This window comes from Rhipicephalus microplus, chromosome 3 (genome assembly GCF_043290135.1).
Source record: "Rhipicephalus microplus isolate Deutch F79 chromosome 3, USDA_Rmic, whole genome shotgun sequence".
Lineage (NCBI taxonomy): Eukaryota > Metazoa > Arthropoda > Arachnida > Ixodida > Ixodidae > Rhipicephalus > Rhipicephalus microplus.
Genome location: NC_134702.1, coordinates 96101116 through 96125242, shown reverse-complemented (window position 1 = coordinate 96125242; position 24127 = coordinate 96101116). Strand labels below are relative to the sequence as shown.

Here is a 24127-nt window from a genome sequence, read left to right as displayed (position 1 = left end):
GGACACAGACGCTGATACGTGATGATAATCTAATCGTCTTGTTTCAACGTAAAGCCCCAAATAATTGTATGCCTATTCTGCCGGCTTTGTGAGAGTTGTTGTGAGACTTGAAATGGCCGCTGCGCACTTATTTGTGTATATAGCTGTGCCGGGTGGTTATTGGAAGACACTGGTAATATTTATAGGATTTGGCGGCATCAGCAGAAGGCCATCTCTTGTAAGCGGCAGCGGCACAAGAGGATGAAAAAAAGGCAATGTACATGTAAAAAAAAAACTAGTTTTATTGACTTCAGGTTTATAGAGCAGCTGCCCAATACAACGTACTGGGAGGATTGCAGTGCCACAGCACAGCTTCCCAGAATATTGTTACAATGACCATTAGAACTCCGCGAAACTGATTGCAATATTTTTAATATTTTTGAAGACGAAGAAAAACTTCATTTTGCAAAATCGATCTATAACGTCAGACATTGTCCGTCGCCCTTAGCTGCCGGCGAAATCCCTTGAGACAAGGCAACAGCAAGGGCTTGACTGATGATGTCTAACTGTGACGTTGGCGTCTGCGCTGAGGAGCAGAGCCTATCAGCGTGTGAAGCGTTGTTCTAGCTCGCACATGTTCACACCATGTGGACAAAATTTGCCATTTCATCACAAAATTTGCACTGGTGGCAGACTATTTCAAAGTACGTGTTTTGAAAAAAAAAAACTATTGGCTGCGTGCTCTCTTGCACGCCACCTTCCCAGAACGTCTCAAAGGGTACGTAGAGAACGGGTGGTAGGATTTGTTAAGCAAGTATTTTCCCCACCTATGATTTCTTTTTTCTTAATTTACACTTAGTTAGGGCAGGCTGCCGTTGCCACTGCCGAGGGATGGAATGGCGATAGTTATAGTGGGAGAACAGAACGATGACACAGAGACAACTAGGACATGAAGGACACGAGCGTTCGAGTCCTTTGTGTCCTTCTTGTCTCTGTGTCATCGTTCTGTTCTCGCGCTATAACTATCGTCATGTCACACCAACTAGCCCAAGCTGCCACACTTCCGAGGGATGACACCATGAGAAAGTATTCATAAATTTTGGTTATGTGTTTTGCACCCAATATTTCTGGTGTATTGTCCAAGTGAAAGGTAGCCGCTTCTGTTATAGATTTCGAATCATATCTGAGGTTCCCTCTAGGGAAGTCCCGTAATAAATATTCACTTTATTAAGACCACCAGATAAAAAGGGCCCTCAGCAACAAATCCTACTGAGTGCACTCGCTTTGATATGTACACGAACGAGTTGACTGATTTAATACAGAAACTCCTTCCGGACGGATCGAATATTTCATGGCCGAATGACCTCGAAAATCCAGTGCAAGACGGCGTTGCCTTTTTTCTCGTTTTCCATGGGAAGGTCGAGCCGAGTCATGAAGCATTCCTGCAAAGTAGGGTCTTTTTTCATCAATATAACCTCATTATTGTGACATGCGTTGAGAAAGAAAAACTAATCAACGGGCCTTGCAACACCATTTAAACTAGGTATGAAATGTACACGCTAAAGCAGTTTACTGCCTTAAGAATTTACCACCACAAAAATTTTTAGAGTACGTCCAGTACGAACGGAGTTTCAAGGAATTGTTGTAGGTTGCAATTGCATTCTCTTTTTTCTCGTCCCGATGAAATCACTGGAAGCTAAGCAAGAAAGGATGGCACGGAAAAAGAAAATACGTCACGTGCACGTTGTGACCTTACGCACTTCTTTTTTTTTTCTTCGAATGCGCGGCTTTTCAGTGCGATTGCGCACGTACGCATGGACAAGTCGTGGCCTCCCACGGTGGCCCCCATAACGACCGAGCATGCCATGCTCAAGTTATCCGATGGCTGATACAACAACCGTTATGAATAATTTGATCTACTAGCGTCATTCGTCGAGAGAAGAGAAATAAAATTTAGGTGACCTTGATAATTTATTGTGAAATCCAGAGCGGTTGAGGTGCTGTAATACTTGGTTCGCGTGTTCTCCAATCGGCAGCATTTTCGACCATGCTCAAAAGGTGTTGCGGGGCCCTTTTAAAAGTTGACTTGAAAGCGAATCAACAAGCACATTGAATGATACAGACAAACACACAGCGCGAAAGAGAAAGCTCGTTCACACACACAGATACACGCATACACATTTATCGACCACAGTTTCCCTTTCCTATCGGATAATAGAGACGACTGCTGAATATAATGAATTATCGAAGCTAAAGTTGAATAATTTCCACGTATCGATCATGCACACAAACGCAGACACGTTGGGGCATGCCCACATACTCGCTGCTCCTACACCGTCAATTTCCAGAGTTCTCGGCAATCGTAATGGAAACCAGGGTCCTGTTGAACGCGTCCTCGCTGAGGCCGTCAAGCTTCATCGTGCTGCATGGTACAGTTTGCGATTTGAGCCGATGCGAGCCTCCTCCGACGCTTTTGCCGCCGTGTTGAATTTGAGTCCGAATGTTTAGATCACGTGGTTTGATCTAACCAGCCGAAGCCGCGATGCTGAAACCAGCTGTGCCTTCACGTGGCGGGAAAATAAGTCTCGGGCCAATTTTCGCCCGCCGCGTGGCGTGGTTTTCCGGCCGCTTGGGCGGTAAAACGAGGCAGTTTCCGGAGAGTTTTGCCGCTTTCGCTCCATTCGAGGTGAAGTGTGAACACGCAGTTATTCGCTTCCGCTAACGGCACGCTTGCAGGCGCCTCTCAGACAGAGTGGAATAACACATGTCGAGCTAGTTTTTTGTTCATACCGAAGTGAAAAACAGCACGTACAGACACCAACTTACTAGTATGTGGTAGTTACCACTGACTTTCCAGTGCCTGTGTGCAGGTTTGCAACTCCGCCCGGTAACACAAGGCGTGCAGGCAATGGAAAGTTCAACCTGCCTAACTGTATGACTCTATATTGCAGAAGGTTAATTGAGTTCACTGGTGCTAAATCTAGAACGCAATATCACTTGAAACTAAACTTGCACGCAACTTTATTTAGACCTGCAAAATGTACTCTGTAAACGAATGATGCTCTTCACTAAAGCTCACGTCCATACTTTTTTTACGACTCACCTTGCATATAATTTTTCTTCCCTTTTTGAAAATTACGTTTTGTTTCTTCAACGCAGTCTGGTCCAAAAAACTTGCACATAATTTTTTTTTCTCGTATCCATATGTCCCGCATTCTTAGAACGTATGCCTTAAGCTTTTCCTTATTGTTCGTCTACCTAGAATATAGTAGCGATTTTGTATTTATTGCAGAGTGTATATATGTATATACTATATACTTTGAAGCTATTCTTTTATTGAATTAGTGTTAAGATTCATCGTCATATTAACTGCACCTCTGCTCCTAACATGTACCAAAATACTCATGTAATAATTTAGACCAGTGACTAGCCGCACAGGCTTATGGTTCAAATATTTATGTAGCCGTATCTTTTATTAAATTGATCAAATAAACAAACATACATAAATAAATAGATAGATAGATAAATAGATAGATAGATAGATAAATAAATAGATAGATAGATAGATTGATTGACTGATTGATTGATTGATTGAAAGACAGACATAGCACCTGTGCCGTGTGTTTCTTCCGTTCGTTCTCGTCAGTACGCGTGGTTCTCACTCAAAGACTGAACATCTTTCGTGAATTTCACTTTCTGTTTACTTTAAGTATGATTATACACATGCAGGATAAAGGTACAAGTAAAGGCAAGAAAAGCTTCCGGTTCACAGCCTTACGCGGGAGAAGAGTGAAAACAATATCTATCGCGGTGGTTCCATCCGCCCGCCCATTCGTCCATCCGCCCGCCCATTCGTCCATCTGTCTGTCTGTCTGTCTGTCTGTCTGTCTGTCTGTCTGTCTGTCTGTCTGTCTGTCTGTCTGTCTGTCTGTCTGTCTGTCTGTCTATCTATCTATCTATCTATCTATCTATCTATCTATCTATCTATCTATCTATCTATCTATCTATCTATCTATCTATCTATCTATCTATCTATCTATCTATCTATCTATCTATCTATCTATCTATCTATCTATCTATCTATCTATCTATCTATCTATCTATCTATCTATCTATCTATCTATCTATCTATCTATCTATCTATCTATCTATCTATCTATCTATCTATCTATCTATCTATCTATCTATCTATCTATCTATCTATCTATCTATCTATCTATCTATCTATCTATCTATCTATCTATCTATCTATCTATCTATCTATCTATCTATCTATCTCTCTATCTATTTATCTATCTATCTATCTATCTATCTATCTATCTATCTATCTATCTATCTCTCTATCTATATCTATCTATCTCTCTATCTATATCTATCTATCTCTCTATCTATATCTATCTATCTCTCTCTATCTATCTATCTATCTATCTATCTATCTATCTATCTATCTATCTATCTATCTATCTATCTTGTCACCTACAACATTTAGCTCTCCTGGCCGTTTAGATAATGGGATACCAAAATTCGCATGATATAACAGGACTGTTTGACGAGCCTAATTGAAAATCATATAATAAAAATCATCACATGTGTGTGGTGAATATCCTGATTTACATATCATAGTCTTGCTGCTCTTTAAGTGATTTCCTTCACAATAAAAATTGAAAAAGTGGTATGGCATGACATCATTGCATGGTGCATGAACTTAAGTGACAGGCCCTAACGTGGAAATCATGACAAGGTTGTTATGTAAGTAATGACTTCACGCCGCGTTCATAGTGCACTCACGCTCATTTCTCAAGCTTCACATATAACAACTTTGGTGTTACGTGACGTCTATGGTTCACATACGTATCTGCCTGGTTCAAACATGATAATCATGACTCGGGTGTGATGTAAGAAGATGACAACATACCACGCATAAGATGCGCTCACGGCCGTTTCGCTAGCTTCCCATGTACTAAATTTTGTATCACATGATGTGAATAAACGACGAAGCTAAATAACACGTCCAAACATGATAATCATGATATGCGTATAATGTAAAGCTGTAACACATGACTACATGCTACACTCATAGCACAACCACGGCCGTTTCGCTAGCTTCACGTATACCAACTTTGGATTTGGTATCAGGGGACTTGAATGAACGGCGAACAAAACTTTCAGGCGCAAACATGATAGCCATGACCTGGAAGCAACGTACGGCTTAACTATCAACATTTCTCATTTGTGATTCGCATGTCATCAATTCCCAAGTACAGTCAACCACAAAAGTTTACGGACCACCCGAGCGCGTGGCCAGGAGCCTCTTCACGACATTTCTGCTACGTCAGCGGCTATCAGCAAGAGCGCAGTGCCCGAGACGAGTCCCTCTTTTAATCGATGGCCCGTCTGTTTCCTGAGCGGACGCAAATATTTATCACCTTTCACATTTTAACGCGACGTACAGCCACGGCGACGTCTGTGTAGAGCACGCGAGTAACCGGTTTTTGGCGATTTTAAGGTGACCGTGGATGTACTCTTTGGCCACCGCAGCTAATTGTTTTTGTCTCGAGAGCAGTCATCCAGAATAACTGTTACCAGTAGCGATGTTTCTGGCAGTGATATTTAACCCCACCCCGTTCGAGGCACGTCATATCATTTTTGACTCTGCTCTAGAAGCAGGAGTGTGACTGGCATACTGCAGATCAACGGTTTGCGTGAGAACTGAGAACTAACAATGAGCAGCGTGATAGCAGAAAATTGAAAGGCCAGTGACAATATAACAAGACCTATTTCCGGCCCTACACTGTGGTCGGCGGTAGATGGCGTGCCGCTAGGTGGCGCGGACATTCAGCTTGGCACGCGCTCGCGTGGTTTGTGAACTTTTGTCGACGACTCTACGTGGGATCTGCCATTTTTTTTTCTGTTCTTTCTTCCTGTAGGCTGAACCGCTAATTTTCAGGGAAATATTTTGAGATCCGATGAGTTAAGCTTCTCCGCTCTGCTTGCGCCGCTTAGCAGTTTCACTTTCCCAAGATGCGGTGTATGGTCAGAATGCGTCTGCCGCGGCCATGACGCTACTCCTCTAGTTTGCGCAGACGGGCGAGCCGAACGCAGTCACTCAATCCTCGTTCATGAGCAGCGTGGCTCTTGTACGTGCCCGCGAAGCCGCTTTGTCTCGGCCCGTGTAGATAACGCTACAACAATATTATAATATATATAACAGAAATATAAAGATAACAAAGGAGGCAACAAAGATTATGTACCAACATTGGAGCAACCAGTTCGCGCGGCTGATGCTGATCCCCTGTCGGCAAATCTGGTGGCTGCGAAGTAAAGAAAAAACGATGCAGGGATTGAGACGTTAGCAAAAAAAAAAAAAAAACAACAGTTAGAGCGGGACGCAAGCATGCTGCACAAAATTCGAGCATGTTAAGTGGGGGTGCCGACGCCACCACCGAATTCACGAATAAGTGCGACTATAACACGCTAAGGATCTAAAAAAAGACTGTGTCACCTGCATGTTTCCCTTTGAAATATAGAAGAAAAAAACGCAGGGATGTAAAGAGGAAAAATTGCAATGAATAATTCGTAAACATAGCGATAATGCTGGAGCCAACGTTTTGACAAGTGAACCTGCCTTCTTCAAGGCTGAAACTTCCTGAAAAGTTGCAGCCTAGATCAAGGCAGATTCGTTATAGTCAAACGTCAGTTGCTGCACCCACACACACTTTGTTGGCGAATTAGTGTCGTCAATTGCACGAAGATCTGTCGTCCCTTGTAAGGACAGCCAGACATTGCGGTTAGTTACTGTGTCAGGCAAAGAGAACGATGATGGCGGCGTCCGGTTAGTTGGTATGACATGCTAACTGTCGATATTCCCTATAGCCGTCCGTTGTAACGTGACCGAAACCACAGCCCCTTTATCACCTTCCGCTTGCCGTGCTGAAAGCTGATAAATGCGATCAAGATTATATATGTATGCTTGCTCTATATAAACCAGTTTCAGGCCTGCTCACTGTTCCAGCCATAAGCTCTTACGTCACTTCCCTGTGACCGTTGTGTTTTGCTGCACAAATGTTCGTACAGTTGCTGAAACTAGTCGAAAAAAAAACGCATTCCCAAGCCCGGAGAACTCTTTCGTGGCGTGCTTGTTGACGACTGGGGAGGGCCGCGTTCTTGTGTGTCTGTGAACAGCGGCGTGGATATTGAATGCGCATTATTCACTGGACATTCGCATAGCGTGTGGCTGCACATCCGCATGATTTCGCGATACCGCATGCCGAGTTGTCACGGCAATTACGGCAACGTACCGAAGGTGCGAGAGTTCTCGTTTCTTAAGGACGACTGACGAATGAAATAGGAACGTGCCGTTCATCGACATGACCTCCACATCCGTTGTCTTCATTAGCTGAAAGTGTGTGTGCGTCCGAACTACATACTTTTAAGCCATTCCAATAGCACCAACATGTTCCCATCTTGCTCTAAATCAAGGATGTCGTGTGCGCTTCTTATTAGTCTAAGCAAGCCCTCTCATCGAGCTCTCTTAAAGCTCAATCTCAGAACGTAGTGTTCTTTAGGGGTGAGGCTCCTCTTAGTTTAACCTTGTCCTGCGTCAAGCGTAACCGTTAGAAAAAGAGACGAGAAAAAAAGGAAGGCAGTATCTTCTGGAGAGCATAGTAGACAGCGCTGTCTCATAGAAGTACCTACAAACTGTAATTGAGTGAGGAGATTCTAGATGGCACTGTACCACTACTCTCCCATTGGCTGCGGCGCGGGTTGTGCATGGGTGCGCGAGGAAGGAGTGCCCCTCTGCCTCTTGGATGGTCGCCGCACGTGGCGGGTCGTTGGTTGCGCATGGACCAAGGATAGCGGCTGGCGTGGAGCGCCTCAGCGGCTTGTGCTCATCGCCTTGTTGGTGCGGCATGGAAGAAGCGGAGTGAAGGGCCTCAGCGGCTTGTGCTCGTTACCAGACCGACAAAAAGGCAGCTGGACGGGCGGACACACGGGCACATGGATGGACGGATGGATGGATGCTGCGCGCCACTTATCATTCAATCTGTGGATATGCTGGATTTTTTTTTCTTCAGGGTTGGTAAACATTTCGCTATTTGCGAATAGCATATCGAGCTTCTTGTAATACCTCAGTTTACTTGGTTGAGAAAGAAAGGAAAGATCTGCTAGTGCGTTCCTTAGTGCATTGGTTTTGTGCATTGTACTTTGCTGCTGATGTTTCAATCATTTTTGGAAGCATTATAATTTTGCGCCAGTCTCGTGAATACCTTAGCCTAATATGTTTCCTTGAAATACGTATTGATGTACTTAAGCCGAATTTAGATACCTGACTACACCTGCGGTAAAGCGCGTTCTTAAATGGTCGAGGTATACTTCAAGCCAGAATAATTAAGAACCATACTGATTCAAGAACTAGAAGTTCAGTAGCAGCTACCATCAGAGCGACACGGCTTCTCTGGACGCAATGCCAACAATTTTTTCTAATGCTCCAAGTTATATGAGTGACTATTCATGAGTGCGAGGGGGCCAGAATTTCGTGAAACGAAATATGTCGATGTCTGTTGCAATGGTGATCAGACATTGTGCTAAATAACACCCCTGTGGCAGTAGCAACACTCTTCTCAATAACGACATCTCTATGAAAACAGATGTTCTAAAGAGTACAATAGCGCCAACTCAACTAAGAAAATAGCAGAAACTTAGGAAATGAGTAGGAACAGTTTCTGCCCATCATCTACATAGCTTGTGTGTGTGAGCACGTGAGCGTGCATGCGTGGATGCACTTGTGTATGCAAATAATGAACGAAATCTACTTTGTTTATTTCTTCACTTCGTTGGGCTTCAATTATTGCTTTTCTAAGTCGATCACACGTTCGATAACGCGCAATATGTTCTGACGTTTTTTTGTGGTATAATAAATGGCTTACAGATAAATCACGAAAGACTCAAAAGTGTAGTACATTAGTTAAACCAGTGCTTTCCAGAAGGCAGAATAAAGCTGTTAGGCATGTAAAACTCGCCCCGAATGGTTTTTTCAATCGGAGACGATAATGGCAACAGATTCACAGTTTCTAGAAAGGGTCAAAACGAGTAGTGTCACGGCTGCAGTGAGCAGGCCTAAAAATATTCCTCTAGATGTCATTGTCAGTTTTACCAATGAATCGTCTTCCCTTAGGGCTGGTTGTGGGTTGTAGTCGGGACGGCATTATGCTCTTCCACGGTAGAGTACTATGTACTCTAAATCGTTAAACACTTTTTCTAAACTCAGATGTCATTGTCTAAACACGGTTTCGAGAGTCATAATTTCGGGGTGCTTGTGAAAAAAAAAAAGGCTTACGTTAAAGAAAATCTTAACATATCCACAGAGTGAATGATCATGAGTGGGGCGAAGCGGCCGTCAGTCTGTCCACGCTTCCGTCCGTCCGTGCGTCCGTTCATCCACCCGCCGTGCGTCTGTCCGTGCGTTTGGCTGTCCGTCTATTTATGCGTTCATTCGTGTGACCGTCGATGCGTTCGTCCATCCGTGCATCCGTGCGTGCATCTACGCAGCCATGTGTGTGTCTGTCTGTGCATCCGTTCATGCGTCCGTCCCTGCATTTGTCCACGTGTCCATGCGTCCGTCCATGCGTCAAACAGACAGACAGGCGACGGATGGAAGCGATTAGCAGATGATTCATGGTTTGCCGATAAAGCGCTCGGAAGCTTCGTCTCACTCATCATCATTCACTCCGTGGATACGCTGCGAGGTGGTTTCTGCATACTTGCATAGATACAGGTGACGACCACCCCGAACTTTGAAGAGCTTCGCCCCCAAAAGCTTTTGTAACACAAAATTTCCTCCAACCATGATGTGGAACATATCGTTAGCGAAGCCGACTGACAAATGGAAAAATGCGCGTACGAAAGAGAAACTTCGTTAATGCCACCTTTAATATCTATACGGGAAGCAGCTGAAAGCTTGGAATGAGAAACAATGAAATTTTAACGCAGTCTCGACCACGCGCTATCTCACTGAACAATTGGAGGAGGTTCAAAATCTGATGGCCAGGTATATTCATTTCGTTTATTCGTATGACATCAGCCACTTCATGAAAATAGCGATTCCGCCTTTCACCTCTTGCCCATCAACGCCACCTCGCCAATTAATCACTCCACGACAAGCTGTATTTAGTAGCGAAAGTCCTCAGGCCCACACCCCACCGTTGAAGCTTTCTGTTGAAGCTCCACCCCTATAAAACGGGGGTGGAATCCTTCAGCTTCCAATAAATGTTTTTCACCAATCCATCCACTCGCACCATTCTGCTACCTGTCTCTCTCATCCTTTTTTTTTTTTTTTTGCGTCTCTGCCCTCTCCTCTCGAACTGGCGGACGCGTTGCTCGGACAACGACTGAGGGAGCGTGCTGCACGTTCACTCACTCACGTTATCGATACAAGAAGCAGCAGACGCTCTCTCGACCCGCTCCTCACCCTACCACCTTCATAAAAGAAAGCAACGAAATCAGTCCTCTTCTACCCATTTCTAAGGCGCTTCACTCATCGGTTCGCTCATCGCTTCACTCATTCGTAAGCGAAACAACTGCTGGTTTTCAGCTATCTTCATCAACCAGCCTACATTTAACCCGCAGCGCACACATGTAGCCGCATAGGTCACTCGCACCAAGTTTTGCGTCGACGTACAGTATTTTTTCCCCTTTTCTTTTTCGTAAAACTGCCTCAGAATGGAACAGCCTTGCCGAGAAAATTGTTACCCCCAGCCTCCTGTCTCTGTTTCTATAATGGTTCACGCAATATGTTAAAGCTGAGAATGCATTTTAAAAGTTAACAACACTTTATATATAACAGCATTTCAATAGAATTAAATTACAATATTGTGTAAACAACGCCATTGTATTTAATTTCATGAAGCAACTAGGGCTTATGTAATACCCTCTTGGGGGTCCTTAAAGCATGAAACTGGCCTGGTCTGACGTGATTTTGGAGCTGCGCTTCATTGATTCTTGTTTGTGAAGTATTCGCACCTGGGAACTTCACACTGTGTATTAGCGTTTACTTTTGGCCAGGGCGAAAGAAAAAAAAGAGAAAAGAGTGCTACGGTTGCTTATAATGCTTCAAAAACTTACAAGATGCTCTTCCACGTACTTTTTGAGGCATAGTACGACTTCACTGCGGCCTTCCTTCGTCTGCAACGACAGTAAAAGCGCGATGAGGTAGTTATCGCTGAACACCACGCATCCAGCCGAGTTTCAGAAGGCACCATGGCTTCGAGACTTGCTGCATATGGCCATAAATAAATAAATAAATGAATAAATAAATAAATAAATAAATAAATAAATAAATAAATATAATATATAAATATATATATATATATATATGCTTTGACACGCAGACGCCTGACACTGTTTGCACGAAAGTATGCGAAATACACCTACCGTAAGACTGACGTTGAAGTAAATGTGTTACAGTGGTGCGGCGTTTCACTAGACTTTCAACGCAATATTCAAATGTCGATGAAAAACGAGCTTTATTCCTCTCCTAGCTCGCCATAAGTTCTGGCTGTCGCGATGAACATAGCTCTCTGTAAACCACTTGGCACCTTAAAAGCGATTTCAGGCCACCAGAATACCCTCTGGCCTCTACAAGTGTGTTTTGCTTGCCCAAATGGCCTTTTTGTTCTCGTTAGGTTGAAGACTTCACTGAAACATGTTCTGCGAGGTAAACGTGTTAAGGGTTACGAAAAGACCTGTGGCCAATACAAAAGAAATGCCAGCTGATAAGTGAAACTGGCCAACTGGAAGAAGATTGAATATAGACGAGTTTAGAATAAAAGATTTGTATGTTTCATTCGTGCCGTAAATCCAGGGTTCTTGTGTGAATGTTGCAGCGTTAATTATGTGAAAGAGAATTACTCCCACCGGCACTGAAAGATGGCTTGAGAAACTATGGCTATATATACCACATAGTCGGTGTGTAGTTGTGTAGCCCGAGCACTGCCTGTTTCGTGCTTATGTGACACGTAGTCGACTAAGATTGCTCGGTGGGCTTGTTGGTTTTCCATGGTGTCTGAAGTATAGCGTATCCAGAACAGGACAGAGAAGAAGACAAATAACGCATACAAAGCTAGTAGAGAAAACGACACCTGGGTGTCGCTGTCTTTGCTCCATTCAATTTATGCCATTTTTTTTATAACGTCGAGGCTGCGGCGGTGCTGGTTCGAACGCCGGGATGGCGTAGTTATTTATGCCAGCTGATTCATAACTAAGCGCAGCCAGCCTCGCAAGTCCTGGTAAAGGGAAGCACACAAAATATAAATTCTCTCAGCTCAGCTTGCCTTTGTTGCGTTAGGCGAAGTTGAACTTAAATCAGCCTAGTTAGGTGAATGTAAGTGTAGGCGAATCTAATCCAGCCTAGTGTAGCGCGGTATCAACTGATAAATCCGGGCGTTAGTAAGCTTAAGGTCAGTCTAGGTTCTTTTTATGTTAAGTGTACTAAAGCTTCAATGCGGCCAGATGGCTAGAGAAAAGTACACCTACAGCCAAACCCAATTATGCAAAGTTGATCACGCTATCATTTCAATTAGGCGGGCAAAATTAGTACAAATAATACAAACTTTATTGTGGCCAATTAATCCAAGTCAACTTCCCCATGAGTCAAAAGGTGCCAAACCATAGAAAATGCTAAATATTCTCTACTTACACTATAACAATCAAGCTAGTTTATGTATATTAGTGTAGTAAAGACACGTACCAGTTATGGTTGATTAATCAATCTGATAACCTATTACCCACGAAACATACTGGAGTTTGATGTGGCATAATTAGGCTAATCATGCGTGCTTATGTAAGAGGCGGCGCCAAGGTAGGTATAGAAAAATCTTAGTAACTGTAGTGAAGTATGGCTTCATAAAACTAGTCCGAATATAATTAGGTGCAAATAAACAAGTTCTAATAAAACAATTAAAGTAATTGAAGCTGAATTTTTATGAGCTCAGAGCGTCCAAGCTTAGGAAGATACTAATCACTAATCCCTGAGTCTTGTCTCGTTCTTCTAAGGTAAACGTAAGTAAGCTTAAACCAATTTAATTATGTCTTCGTAATTATTGCGCTTGTTTCATCATAACTAAGCTCATTTAAGTTCCGCTTGGCCTGACTCAACAAAAGCAAGCTGATCTGAGAAAACCTTATTTTGTGTGCTCGGCTTCATCAGGTTTTTGGAGGCTGGCTACGCTTAGTTATGCTAATAAACCGTTATGAATCCCGACGCGAACCCGACGCAAGAACCGGCATCATTGGAGCCGCTACGTGAAAAAAGAAAACAAAAACAACGGCACAAATTTGAGGGAGCAAAGGCAGCGACACCCAGTTGTCGTTCTGGTTACGAGCGCGTCGGAGAGAGCGACATGAGATGCCAACTGATACGACGAGACGCGCATGCGCACCGCAGCAGGCATCTCGTCCCCAGATAGCGCATCGATGCCTTTGGCCACGCGATCCCGTGGTCTGCACACTTATGCTAACGCCTGTACATCTAAAGAAGTAAGATGTGCAGCTGAAACATTGACATCAGCAGAATTGGAATAAAGGTGCACTCACAGCTTTTTTCCCCATATTTTTACCAGCACAGTTCAGGTATTCTTCGCACGTCAGTTGCAGTATCTGTAGTCACGCAGAAAGAAAAAAACAAAAGAGAAAACAAAAGTTATGCCGCCAATTTTTCTTGACGGTATACACTTTGCAATGACACACAAACAAGTTCCATTGACCATTCTTGAATGGTAATACTTGATGTCCGCTAGATAATGCTCGCTGTGCAATTGAAACAAGCAAGAACAAAGAAACAAGCAAGAACGAAAAAACACCAGCGTTCTTTCGTCAGGTCACGCCGGTGATGCCACGCCAGGTACCGATGTGCCTGGCATATACTTGCAGGAGCATGCCACGCTGCGTTGCTTTGACGCTTGCGCGTTTGAGCACGCCTGGCGTCCTTCCATCACGTAGCTAAGCAGACGCGGTGCTGTCTATGTAACGTCGTCGGCGCGAAATGCAGCATGTCGCATTTCGCGCCGGTTGCCGCCGGGCCTCGCCGACAGACGCTGGTCGCGCATAGCCTTAGATAAAGTGCTCGCGTTTTAGTGTAACGTCGCTGCGCCCAGCGTGCACGCGCGTCCACGTTACGTGCACTTGCCGCCGTTTCGCTAGCTTCACATATACCAAGCTTGGTATTACGGTACGTGAATGGACGACGAAGGTATGTGACATGTACTAACGAGATAATCATGATATTTGTGTCATGTAAAACATGAGTACATGGCACGCTCATAGCGTGCTCGCGGCTGTTTTCGCTAGCTGCACATATACCAAATTTGGTATCAGGTGACGTGAACAGAGCACGAAGGTAAATGACACGTCCGAGCATGATGGTCATGACATGAAAGTCATTGTTGTGCTCATAATGTTGTGCTGACTTTCAAGTGACAAATCAACCTTCCTCATTCGTACTTCGCATATCAGCGATTCCCTCTGTACGTGGAGTCTGCCAATATTTTTTTCGATGAATCACACAAAAACGAACAAACAGCATTTTGTTACGTCTCTTGATGCACAAAAGGCGGTTTATTTAGTACTGCTAGTTCGATTAGTAATTATATTTGTTGGAGGTACCACTCACGTCATCGGGATCACTTGGGAAGGTCTATACGCGTAGCATGTGTGTTCTTGGGCATTTAGTTTAATTTCTCGGTATGTAGGGCACTGCTGTTGACAATTTTGTCGTTTTAGACGTTGTCATACATTAAGCTGTCACCGTGACGTAAATTTTTATTTGGCTTTAATGTCCCTTGAAGGTGACTCCAATACTCAGCAACGACACAGACAAACGGCAAAGTGGTTCAGAAACTGCCGCTAATTGAAAAATTTAGGTCACCAATTGTTTTCAACGTAGGTGCCGATTGCAGAGTTGGCGTCATTTTGATCACAGGCAATGCGTTGCAAGTCATATTGAATGCGACACTACTATTCATGTACATGAGATGTATAGTTGTACGACAGAGAGCAATAAAGCGAGATGAAAAAGTTCATTTTTGCGGATATATAAAAAAAGGACCTCCTGAAGTTTACTGTCTAAGCTGCGCAAAGCAGCTTTGAACAGCTTCCGACCACACAAAAGTAGTAAGCTTCTATGCAGTTTTGCGTTTTTCGATAACAACAATGGTCCTTTTGTCAACTTGTTTAATTTTGTTTGATTTTTATTGTTTTATTAGCCATTGAGTGCGATAGCTCAAAGTAAGTTCGTTCAATTTAGTTGTCTCTGTCGTACAGTAGTGTTGTCTTCAGTAACGCACAAAAAATAAAGCATGATTGGCTACTTAATTCATATGCACAAAGGAAAAAAAAACATGAGGGCGATGCTATCTTACGAAAGGAGAACAATGTGACAGCTCAGACCACACAAACTAACATAAATATTTCTTCTACCTGTACTAGTTTCCACTAGTATCCACTAAGCAACTACGCCAAAATCAGACGTCTCGAGCTCGGGAACCGTTCTGGTTAAACTGTAACCAAACGCTTGACTTGGGTAACATGGTGGTGGCACTGGCACGCCCGCGTTCCTGCACTGTTTTTATTCTGTGGGAAAGCGTTGTGTTGCCCGCGCTGCCGAAGCTCGAAGAAGAACGTGGTTGGAACAAGGACGTGTTGGAAGAAGGACGTGGTTGAGGTACACTCCGCGAGGTACCGCAACGATACCATTTTCTCACCACCTTTCGATAAAATTCGTCAAACGGTTTTCAATAATCATTCTGAGACCTAATTGGCTCTTATGTTAAGCATTGTACCGACATCAGTTGCGTCCAATGTAACTTGACTTTATTTAGAACCACTGATTTCAATTTTTTTTCTAGGAGATCTTTTGTGATCATTCGGAAAGCTGAAGCAACTACTCGATCGGAAGTTCTTGAAAGAGGAGTGTTACTCGGGGTTTGTACCTCTAATAATATCAATTCCTTGAAATCTTCAAACAAAGCACCATTTATCACTGCGATTTGTGGTCTCGGCCCCACATGTGAAGTTTTTCAAGGTTTTGGGGCTGTCTTGGGTGTTTCCCAAGGAGCTCTCAAGTATAGACGGAAGCTGGGTGAAGCCGGTGCCCCGACCCCGCACAGCGCAAGTACAGAGATGTAAGACTTACGTGGAGAGGTGTAAGCCAGCGTATAGAAGTGAAAGACTTACCGCGCTCGCAACTTCTCCGCGAACTTTGTACGGCAGGATGACATCATCGACGCATTTGAAGATCGCCTTTGCCACGGGCTTGACCACCTGTAGCATGGTGGCCTCGTCTGCAGCGAGAAAGGAAAAAACGGCGTCCGGCTGCCTCAACTGTTGATTGCAGGCTTCGCCAGCACAACCATTGAGTGTGCCAGCGTACGACAGCGGTGACAGAGCAATAGTGTTGGCAGTAATTGATGGACTGGCACTAGCCATTCTACCGGGTATGAGTCGGAGACGACAGCTATGGGGTGCAGAGGGGCGCTTGATGATTCCCAGCCACGTAGTCGCAGACAATCGGTGTATTTTGCTCTAGATGTTTAGAGAAATTTATCCTCACTAACAGTGAACATTAATTATAATCCAACACAACATCACGACGGAGTACAGCATTCACAAACATACCGAATAAATTGTTACAAGAAAATATGGTGTGTACAATACATGGTAAACGAAAACACACAAACGAATTGTAAAGATCTATATGTTAGGTATTTACAATGTATTTACAAAATATTTGTGCAAGTACTAAAAAAACATCAACCTACCAAAACTGGGCCTTGGTAGGTTGATGTTTTGCACGAAACAGATAGTAGTTCTTTGTACAGTCATTCCAAAATCGGAAAGACAGCGTGACGGTGACGACCTGCTGCAACCGCCTCTTAGGGATTGTGCCAAAGACAGTAGGCACCAGCAACAATGAGAAGGCAGGCAACGCGGCCTCGATAACAACGCCCAGAATAAACAAAGCAATTTACTCTAAGGCCGCCAAATCCAGCATGCACGGCCCTCCAAAAAAAAAAAAAAAGGAGAGACGACGCACTGTTTTGAAACATGCTGATTCGTTTCCCGTGGGTAGCAGTTCAGGCATGTTGCTGATCAGACCATTCTACCTTTCGAGGCGGTCAAGGGTAGGAAGAACAACCCACCCCAGCCGCCACATGAATTCCCGGAGGTGGCCAGGCAGAAATGATGCCGTCGGCGTGCTCCAAGACACATGACTAGAGCGGGTGCGGCGTGCCAAAGGAACTAACGAGAGCAACAAAGCGGCTGTTGTGTCAACGATTGGATTGTCCAACTCATCTACCCCAGGACAAGTCGACTGGATATGGCAAAAAAATGCGACAGCTGTTGCATAAAACAAAGGAAGTACTACTGATTGTGGGCCCTGATTAAGGTGCAAATTAGGCATTAAATACCGAAAGCAAGTGCCTAGAAAATAATATGCAAAAGTTCGCGTGGGGGATTGCTGTTCTTGTGTGAGGTGCAACAGAAAGCGCAGTGCTATTAGCCGGCAGCGTATCGATACCGAAGGGAAAGCAAAGCCTCCCTGGGAACGCTGCTGTCCTAACGCCGCACGAGAAGCCAACTCACTGCCACCAGACCAAAAGAAGCAACACAAGACAGACTGCAGTGATCTCACGATACGTAAAGGCGGCTGCTTCACGTGATAAAGGTACCAATTGCGACCGCAGAACACAATCTGTGCAAGGTACCTCCGCTCAAAAAGCGGGAAGTCGACATCCCGGGCGTTCTCAATTTTTTGTTTTACTTCGTTTAAGTTGTTTGACCAAACAGAGTTACAAACGCCGTTTTGGTTGTACCGATTTCCTAAAATGCAAAGAGATGAGGCCGGCTGAAGAAGAGATGTGGAGCCAATCTGGAGTTTGGACAGCTGATAAACAAATACCGGTATTTAGAGAGGTTTAGCGCGGCACCTCAACTGTCATCATAATGAAAGAATAAACGCAGGCTATGTGAAAAAATATCTTCATCTGAAAGGTACTGGGTTATGTCGTCAGCAAAAGCTGTGACTTTCACGGCGCTGCTGCCCGGAAACGCAAGACCTCGGACATGCGAGTCTGCTTCTAGAGCACACATAGATGGCTCAAGGCTGAGGACAAATAAAACAGGAGACGATGGACGTTCCTTACGGACCCCACGTGTATGGCAGCACTCTCCCAACCATATAGAACTAGTGTGCTTTTTATATCAGAGTGGGTATTTGTAATTATTTCCGCAAAAGAACCAGGAAAACCCAAGGCTGTGAACACTTTAAAGTTATACGTGTGCTCTAGTCAGTCAAATGCTTTCTCTTAGTACAAAGACACAAGGAGATCACGAGAAGATTGCGACAAAGTACAGGTTATAATATCCCCGGAGGTAAAGGACAAGCTGTGTATTTCTCGTCCAGGCATCCATGCATCCTGGTGATGAGATTTATGAGCCACCAGGGTGTTCAACGGGGCTCTGAAACGTTCAACAATCAGAGTCACGAATATCTTATAGTCAACGTTAAGAAGCGTGATAGGTCTGTAATCTTCAAGACTAATAGAGGAAGCGTCAGCGTTTGGTATCAGTACAATGCGGCCATCTCGAATACATTGGAAAGACATGTGACTGGGCAAGTTAGTTCACACTCGGCGAGAAATAAACACCCTGCGTGTCTTTTTTCAACTTCCCATTTCTTAATTAGTGGTAATTTGTTCGGCGTCAAGCATTCCTGCCAATCTTATTGTACAGAAACTTGGAGGCATGTACTGCTGATCAAATGTCGGTGTTCCTCTTGTTTTCGCATTTTGTTCCTCTTTTCTGTTATGTCTAATACTTCCGTGTTCATGTACAGACGCGTACACTGTTAAGGGGAACATCTGCATGCACAGCGTGTTTAGATTTCTTTATCTTGCAGAAGCATAGTGGCTTTGATATGCATTAGACCCCTAGTGGCTGAAAGTTCTCACTTCTCTTGACAGATTAGCGACATGCATGCAGATTGTTTTCCTATCTCCTTGCTGCTACAGGGCCCGCCGTATTGATGGTGTTTGAGTGTTCGCTTTAACAGTGAACCATACTGCACATGTTTATTTTTTACTTTCTGTGAGGGCCAGTGCAAAGGCTCATGGTGTTGTTGAACAAGCCAACAAACAAATTACAGCTAGGCACTTCCTCATGCTTCCTCTTGCGTTCGGTTTACGTGCGCTGTGTATTTTTTATTTGTCCACCCGGCAGATAAATAAAACGTACTCGTCTAGTGTGAATATTAACTGATTTACTGCAACTTACTTCTCAAGCCCATGCAGAAAAAAATTGTGAGAAAAGGGGACTTGAAAGACGTAGCCTGATGTATTGTTCAAAGTAAGAACACATGTTCTACGTGTAACGTCTTGCGTGCTGTCATCTTCATGCCCTAAAGACTACAACATCCTATATCTGCAGCACTCTATTACCAGAACAAACTCGGTGTTAAAAGCACGTGTCAAGCGAGAGATAACATATGTCTTGTAGGTTGTTTGTATGAACATATGAGAGGATATCGAGGCCGATAAATGATATTTAAAACTAAACAGCAGTAAGAAACAAACAGACAAAAAGAATGAAAAATGCCAGCTATGCGTGGAGCATGCAGCACAATCACAGTGAAGCCTGGAAGAACAGCCTTTGTGCAACCCGTTGTAAACCCTCTTGCGGCGACAAATGCAAGTACACTTGCAAGGTACTCACTACACTATAAGTATATATTATTTTTGTGGACTATGGAAATGCCCGCTACACCGTTATTGGTCATTCGGTGGAAAAGCGAGGTACCTGCTACATATCTGTACGGGGTTATGAAGACTTCCTTGATGCAGTGGTTCATGACGATGAACAGTTATGGCTGAAGAGTTGGAAGTGTTTTGTTGATATAGCTTATGACAATGAATAATTGTGGCTGAGCCTTTCGCAATGGGCTGGAAGTATTAAGCGACACACTAATCGGCCAATTGATGTTGTGTGGCACTTGGTTGCTAGACGCCCAAGCTGACGTTCCTTCCACAATGGCTTCTTGCGGTAGGCTACGTTCCCGACTGGTTTAATAGATTCTGGCAAGAACGATTAGGTCGCTGTAAGTCTTTTTCTGCCCTTCTGGCGACAGAGGGCGTTAATACCCATCCGCCTGCGGTGAATACCTCCCTTGAGTGTCGCTGACAGGAGGAACATTGCGTCAGCGAATGCAATGGCTCATCGGCGACCATGTGTTATTGTCTGACGTCATGGAAGGTGGTGTCGTCTGTGTGACTGATTGCTGTCATAAAAGCAGAACCTCTCTTAGGGGGTAAAACGATGGTGCTATGTGCAGGAAGACGCTCAGGGCGTTGGGTTACCAGGCTCATCCACTATCACGGCTCGCCGAACTTCTATATTCTTTGATGTAAATAGTTGTAGAAAGCGTCAGCACACCAATTCGTTTTAGGGCGAAGCTCCTTATAGCGGCACCCGTTCGTCCCTCGTAGTCGTAGTCGTAGTCGTAGTCGTAGTGTGTAAGCAGTCTTACGTTTTGACCTGCAAGGTAGTGCCGGTGGGACATTTCTCCTGCGCGTTGTTGAACAATAAGAAATTCGTAGCATGCGCGTTAACTAAAAGCCGAATTATCCTGTCCCTCATTCCCCATTAGCAGCCATTTGCATGTACATTGAGCACTATCTGATAAAAAAAGGGTTGCTACGTTATACTCGCTGGGCGTAACCTCCTTGGTTTTGGAAAGGTTTAGCGAGCTTGAGCCGCAGTGCCATGAATACAGTGAAGAAGTACATGCCATGAACTCAAGGTGGTTAAAGGTGGGAAGTAGGTACGAAGCGCAAGCCGTAAGAAAGTAAAAGCTGAATTCTCTTGTCTCTTATTCCCCATTAGCAGCCATTGGCATCTACATTGAGCACTATCTGACAAGAAGGGGTTGCTACGTTATACTCGCCGGGCGTAACCTCCTTGGGTTTAGAAAGGTTTAGTGAGCATTGGGCCGCAGTGCGATGAATACAGTGAACTAAAATATACCGTGAAGTCCAGGTGGTTAAAGGTCGGCCGCTGTGGTAGCTCAGTGGTTAGAGCATCGAACGCGTTATTCGAAGGTGGTTAAAGGTGGGAAGTAGACACGAAGCGCAAGCCGTAAGAAATTGTGTATGTGCCACCTCTCGTTTAGTCCTTGGACTGTCCGCTGGATTGCGGTGCTTCTATATCGGGAATATATGATGAAAAGATGCAAGATGGTGGTACTTGGAGTGTTGAATAGAAGGTCGAACGGACACACAGACAGATGCATGGACGGACTCACGGATGGCTGCACCAACGGATGGACGCATGGACGGAGCAGGGGCGGATGCATGGACCAACGCAGGGACGCACGCACAGATGGACGTGGGGACGCACGAACAGACGCACGCACGGACGGGCGAATGGACGCACGGATGGTCACACAGACGGACGCATGGACGGACGGAAGCAATAACGAATGGACGGACGGATGCTTCGCCCCACTCTCCATCATTCACTCCGTGGATATGCTGCCACTGCTTCCTCTTGATGCGATTCCTCTTCTTGCAAGTGAAGCTCGCACCAGGGACATAGCAAGAAATGTTTTTTTTTTAGTTTTGCGAACTGGTTAGCATCATTTTTTGAACCCGGAGACTCACCTCGCTATCAAATGAAGTTCGGGTCCAACGTAACCAGAGCGTCTCAGCAACTAACGGCAGCAGGGAAGCGATGGTCAACCTCGGGTGCAACAGCGGTAAAGAACACCAAATCGTTCAAATTGATGCGGCTTTCCTCTACAGCATGTTTCACATGACTAAACCACAATTTAGTTTAGGCATTTGAAGTTTGGATGTTATATTTATAGTGATATTAGTAATATTATACTAAGAATATATTATTAATATAACGGCTTTCAGCTTCTCCAAAACGAGTTTCACAATTGACACAACGCTTCGCAGATTCGACTGCATAGTTATGATCTTTTTGCCCCAATTGTTATGGTTCAGCAAGATGACTTTGGCTGGACAAATAAGGACGTAAAAGTTGCTATTTTTTGGTGCCCTCCAGTATACGAACGTGCACCTACTCACAGGTTGCACCACGTTGTAGTTCTTGTGGCTCCGTGAAATTAGGTGGAAGGAAAAACCGGTTGAAGGAAAGAGAAACGTTTTGTAAAGCTCACCCGGTGCGACGTCGCAGAGGTTTTTCCCATTGCTAGCAGTTGCAGCGCAGCCCAGTAACAAGACGGCAACCAGGAGTTGTCGCCGGTGCAGAAAGGGATCGCCAAACATGGCGCTTTCCGCCAAGATGGCCGTGCAAGGTAGACGTCGCGCTCTCGCTTTTCCACTTTTCTTGTTGTTCATCTCACTACGCAAGAACGGATTGCGTCATTCATTCAGCGGGCGGCCCACGGTCGAGAAAGTTTAAGATAAGGTCTTAATATTCAAGACAGGAAACTGCCGCCAGGCGGGACTTTTCTAAGGTCATTTCTGTAATTTAACTCGTACGTGGCAACGTTCCTTTGTTATTGCTACCTCTCCTTTTCTGTTTTTTGACAATGTGGAGCTCGCGAGCAGCTGGTCTCATAAGCGCAGTCCCCTACACACGCAGAGGGCACACGCCAAACGTACAGCGTTAGAGCACACTTTCTCCATTTTTCTCTCTCAGTGGACGTCACCCATCTGAACAAATAATGGTGCATAAAATATGATGAAACAGAGTCTCCAAGTTTACCGAGGTCGACACGGACGCTACAGTGGACATTCTTTCACCTTCCTAAATTGTGCTCAGTTAAAGTTTGGTGCCCGGAATTTCTCCTATTTCCTCTTCCTGGTTGTTAACGTTTGAAACGTTCTCGGTCTCTTCCCCCACGCGTCGGTGTTATTGTATACGTATATGCATATTGTAGTGTCAAACAAGAAATGCATACGCAAAAAAACAAACGCACACACAGTCACACACACGTACACACACAGACCCCCCCCCACGCACACACACAAATACACACACGCGCACAGACACAAACACACACACTGTGGTTTAATGGTTCTAGGTTTTGACTGCTGACCGAAGGACAATAGAATCGCGGCCGCGGAAGCCGCATTTTCGATGGCCATGGCAATGCTTGCCGCATGATTAAAACACCAGGAGGTCGATATTTCTGGTGCCTTCCACTACAGCGTCCCTCGTAATCTTATCAGAGTATTAGAACGTTCAACGCAGAGAATTTTCGTATCCCTTCACCCCCCACACACACAAATTACAGAGATTGGTCGGGCAAATTAAAAAAATGAATAGAATTGAGCAAATCTGGTTTTATCTATCTATCTATCTATCTATCTATCTATCTATCTATCTATCTATCTATCTATCTATCTATCTATCTATCTATCTATCTATCTATCTATCTATCTATCTATCTATCTATCTATCTATCTATCTATCTATCTATCTATCTATCTATCTATCTATCTATCTATCTATCTATCTATCTATCTATCTATCTATCTACGACTTTGAGCTCTCCTGGCCGTTTGGATATGGCATCGATACCAAACTTGGCATGGCATAACATCACTGTATGAATAGCATTTTTGACTTGTCATAACATGAAAATCATGATATATATGTCATGAATGTCAAGATATACATTTCATGGTCTGGCTGCTCTTGCGGTGATCTCGTTCACATGACATGTTGCGAAACTGGTATGGTATGACATGATTGCTTGGCGAACCCAAGCTACAGAGCCTAGCATGAGAATGATGAGATGCGTGTCATGTAACAACATGACTACATGCCACGCTCATAATGTGCTGGCGGCCGTTTCGCTGACTTCACTTATACCAAATTTGGTGTTACGGGACGTGATTGGATGAAGAAGCCTCGCGATACTGGTGCAAACATGATAAACATGAGATGCGTGACATGTGACAACATGACTACAAGTAACGGTCATAATGCGCTCACGGCCGTTTCGCTAGCTTCACATGTACGAAGCTCGTTATTACTTGACGCGAACGGACGAACGACATAGGCAAATGACACGCCCAAACATGATAATCACGACATGCGTGTCATGTAACAACATGGCTACATG

General features: G+C 44.3%; 1 protein-coding gene across 1 annotated transcript; it reads right to left on the bottom strand.

The window, feature by feature from the left end:
• Positions 1-261: 261 nt before the first annotated feature.
• LOC119159726 (uncharacterized) lies at positions 262-22552 on the bottom strand. Its single transcript, XM_075888395.1, has 6 exons — positions 22211-22552; positions 16207-16313; positions 13570-13632; positions 11101-11160; positions 6231-6290; positions 262-1421 (listed from the first exon to the last, which is right to left on the bottom strand). The coding sequence occupies exons 1-6, from the start codon at positions 22389-22391 to the stop codon at positions 1329-1331; spliced, it is 564 nt and encodes a 187-aa protein (XP_075744510.1). The 5' UTR covers positions 22392-22552; the 3' UTR covers positions 262-1328.
• Positions 22553-24127: the final 1575 nt, after the last annotated feature.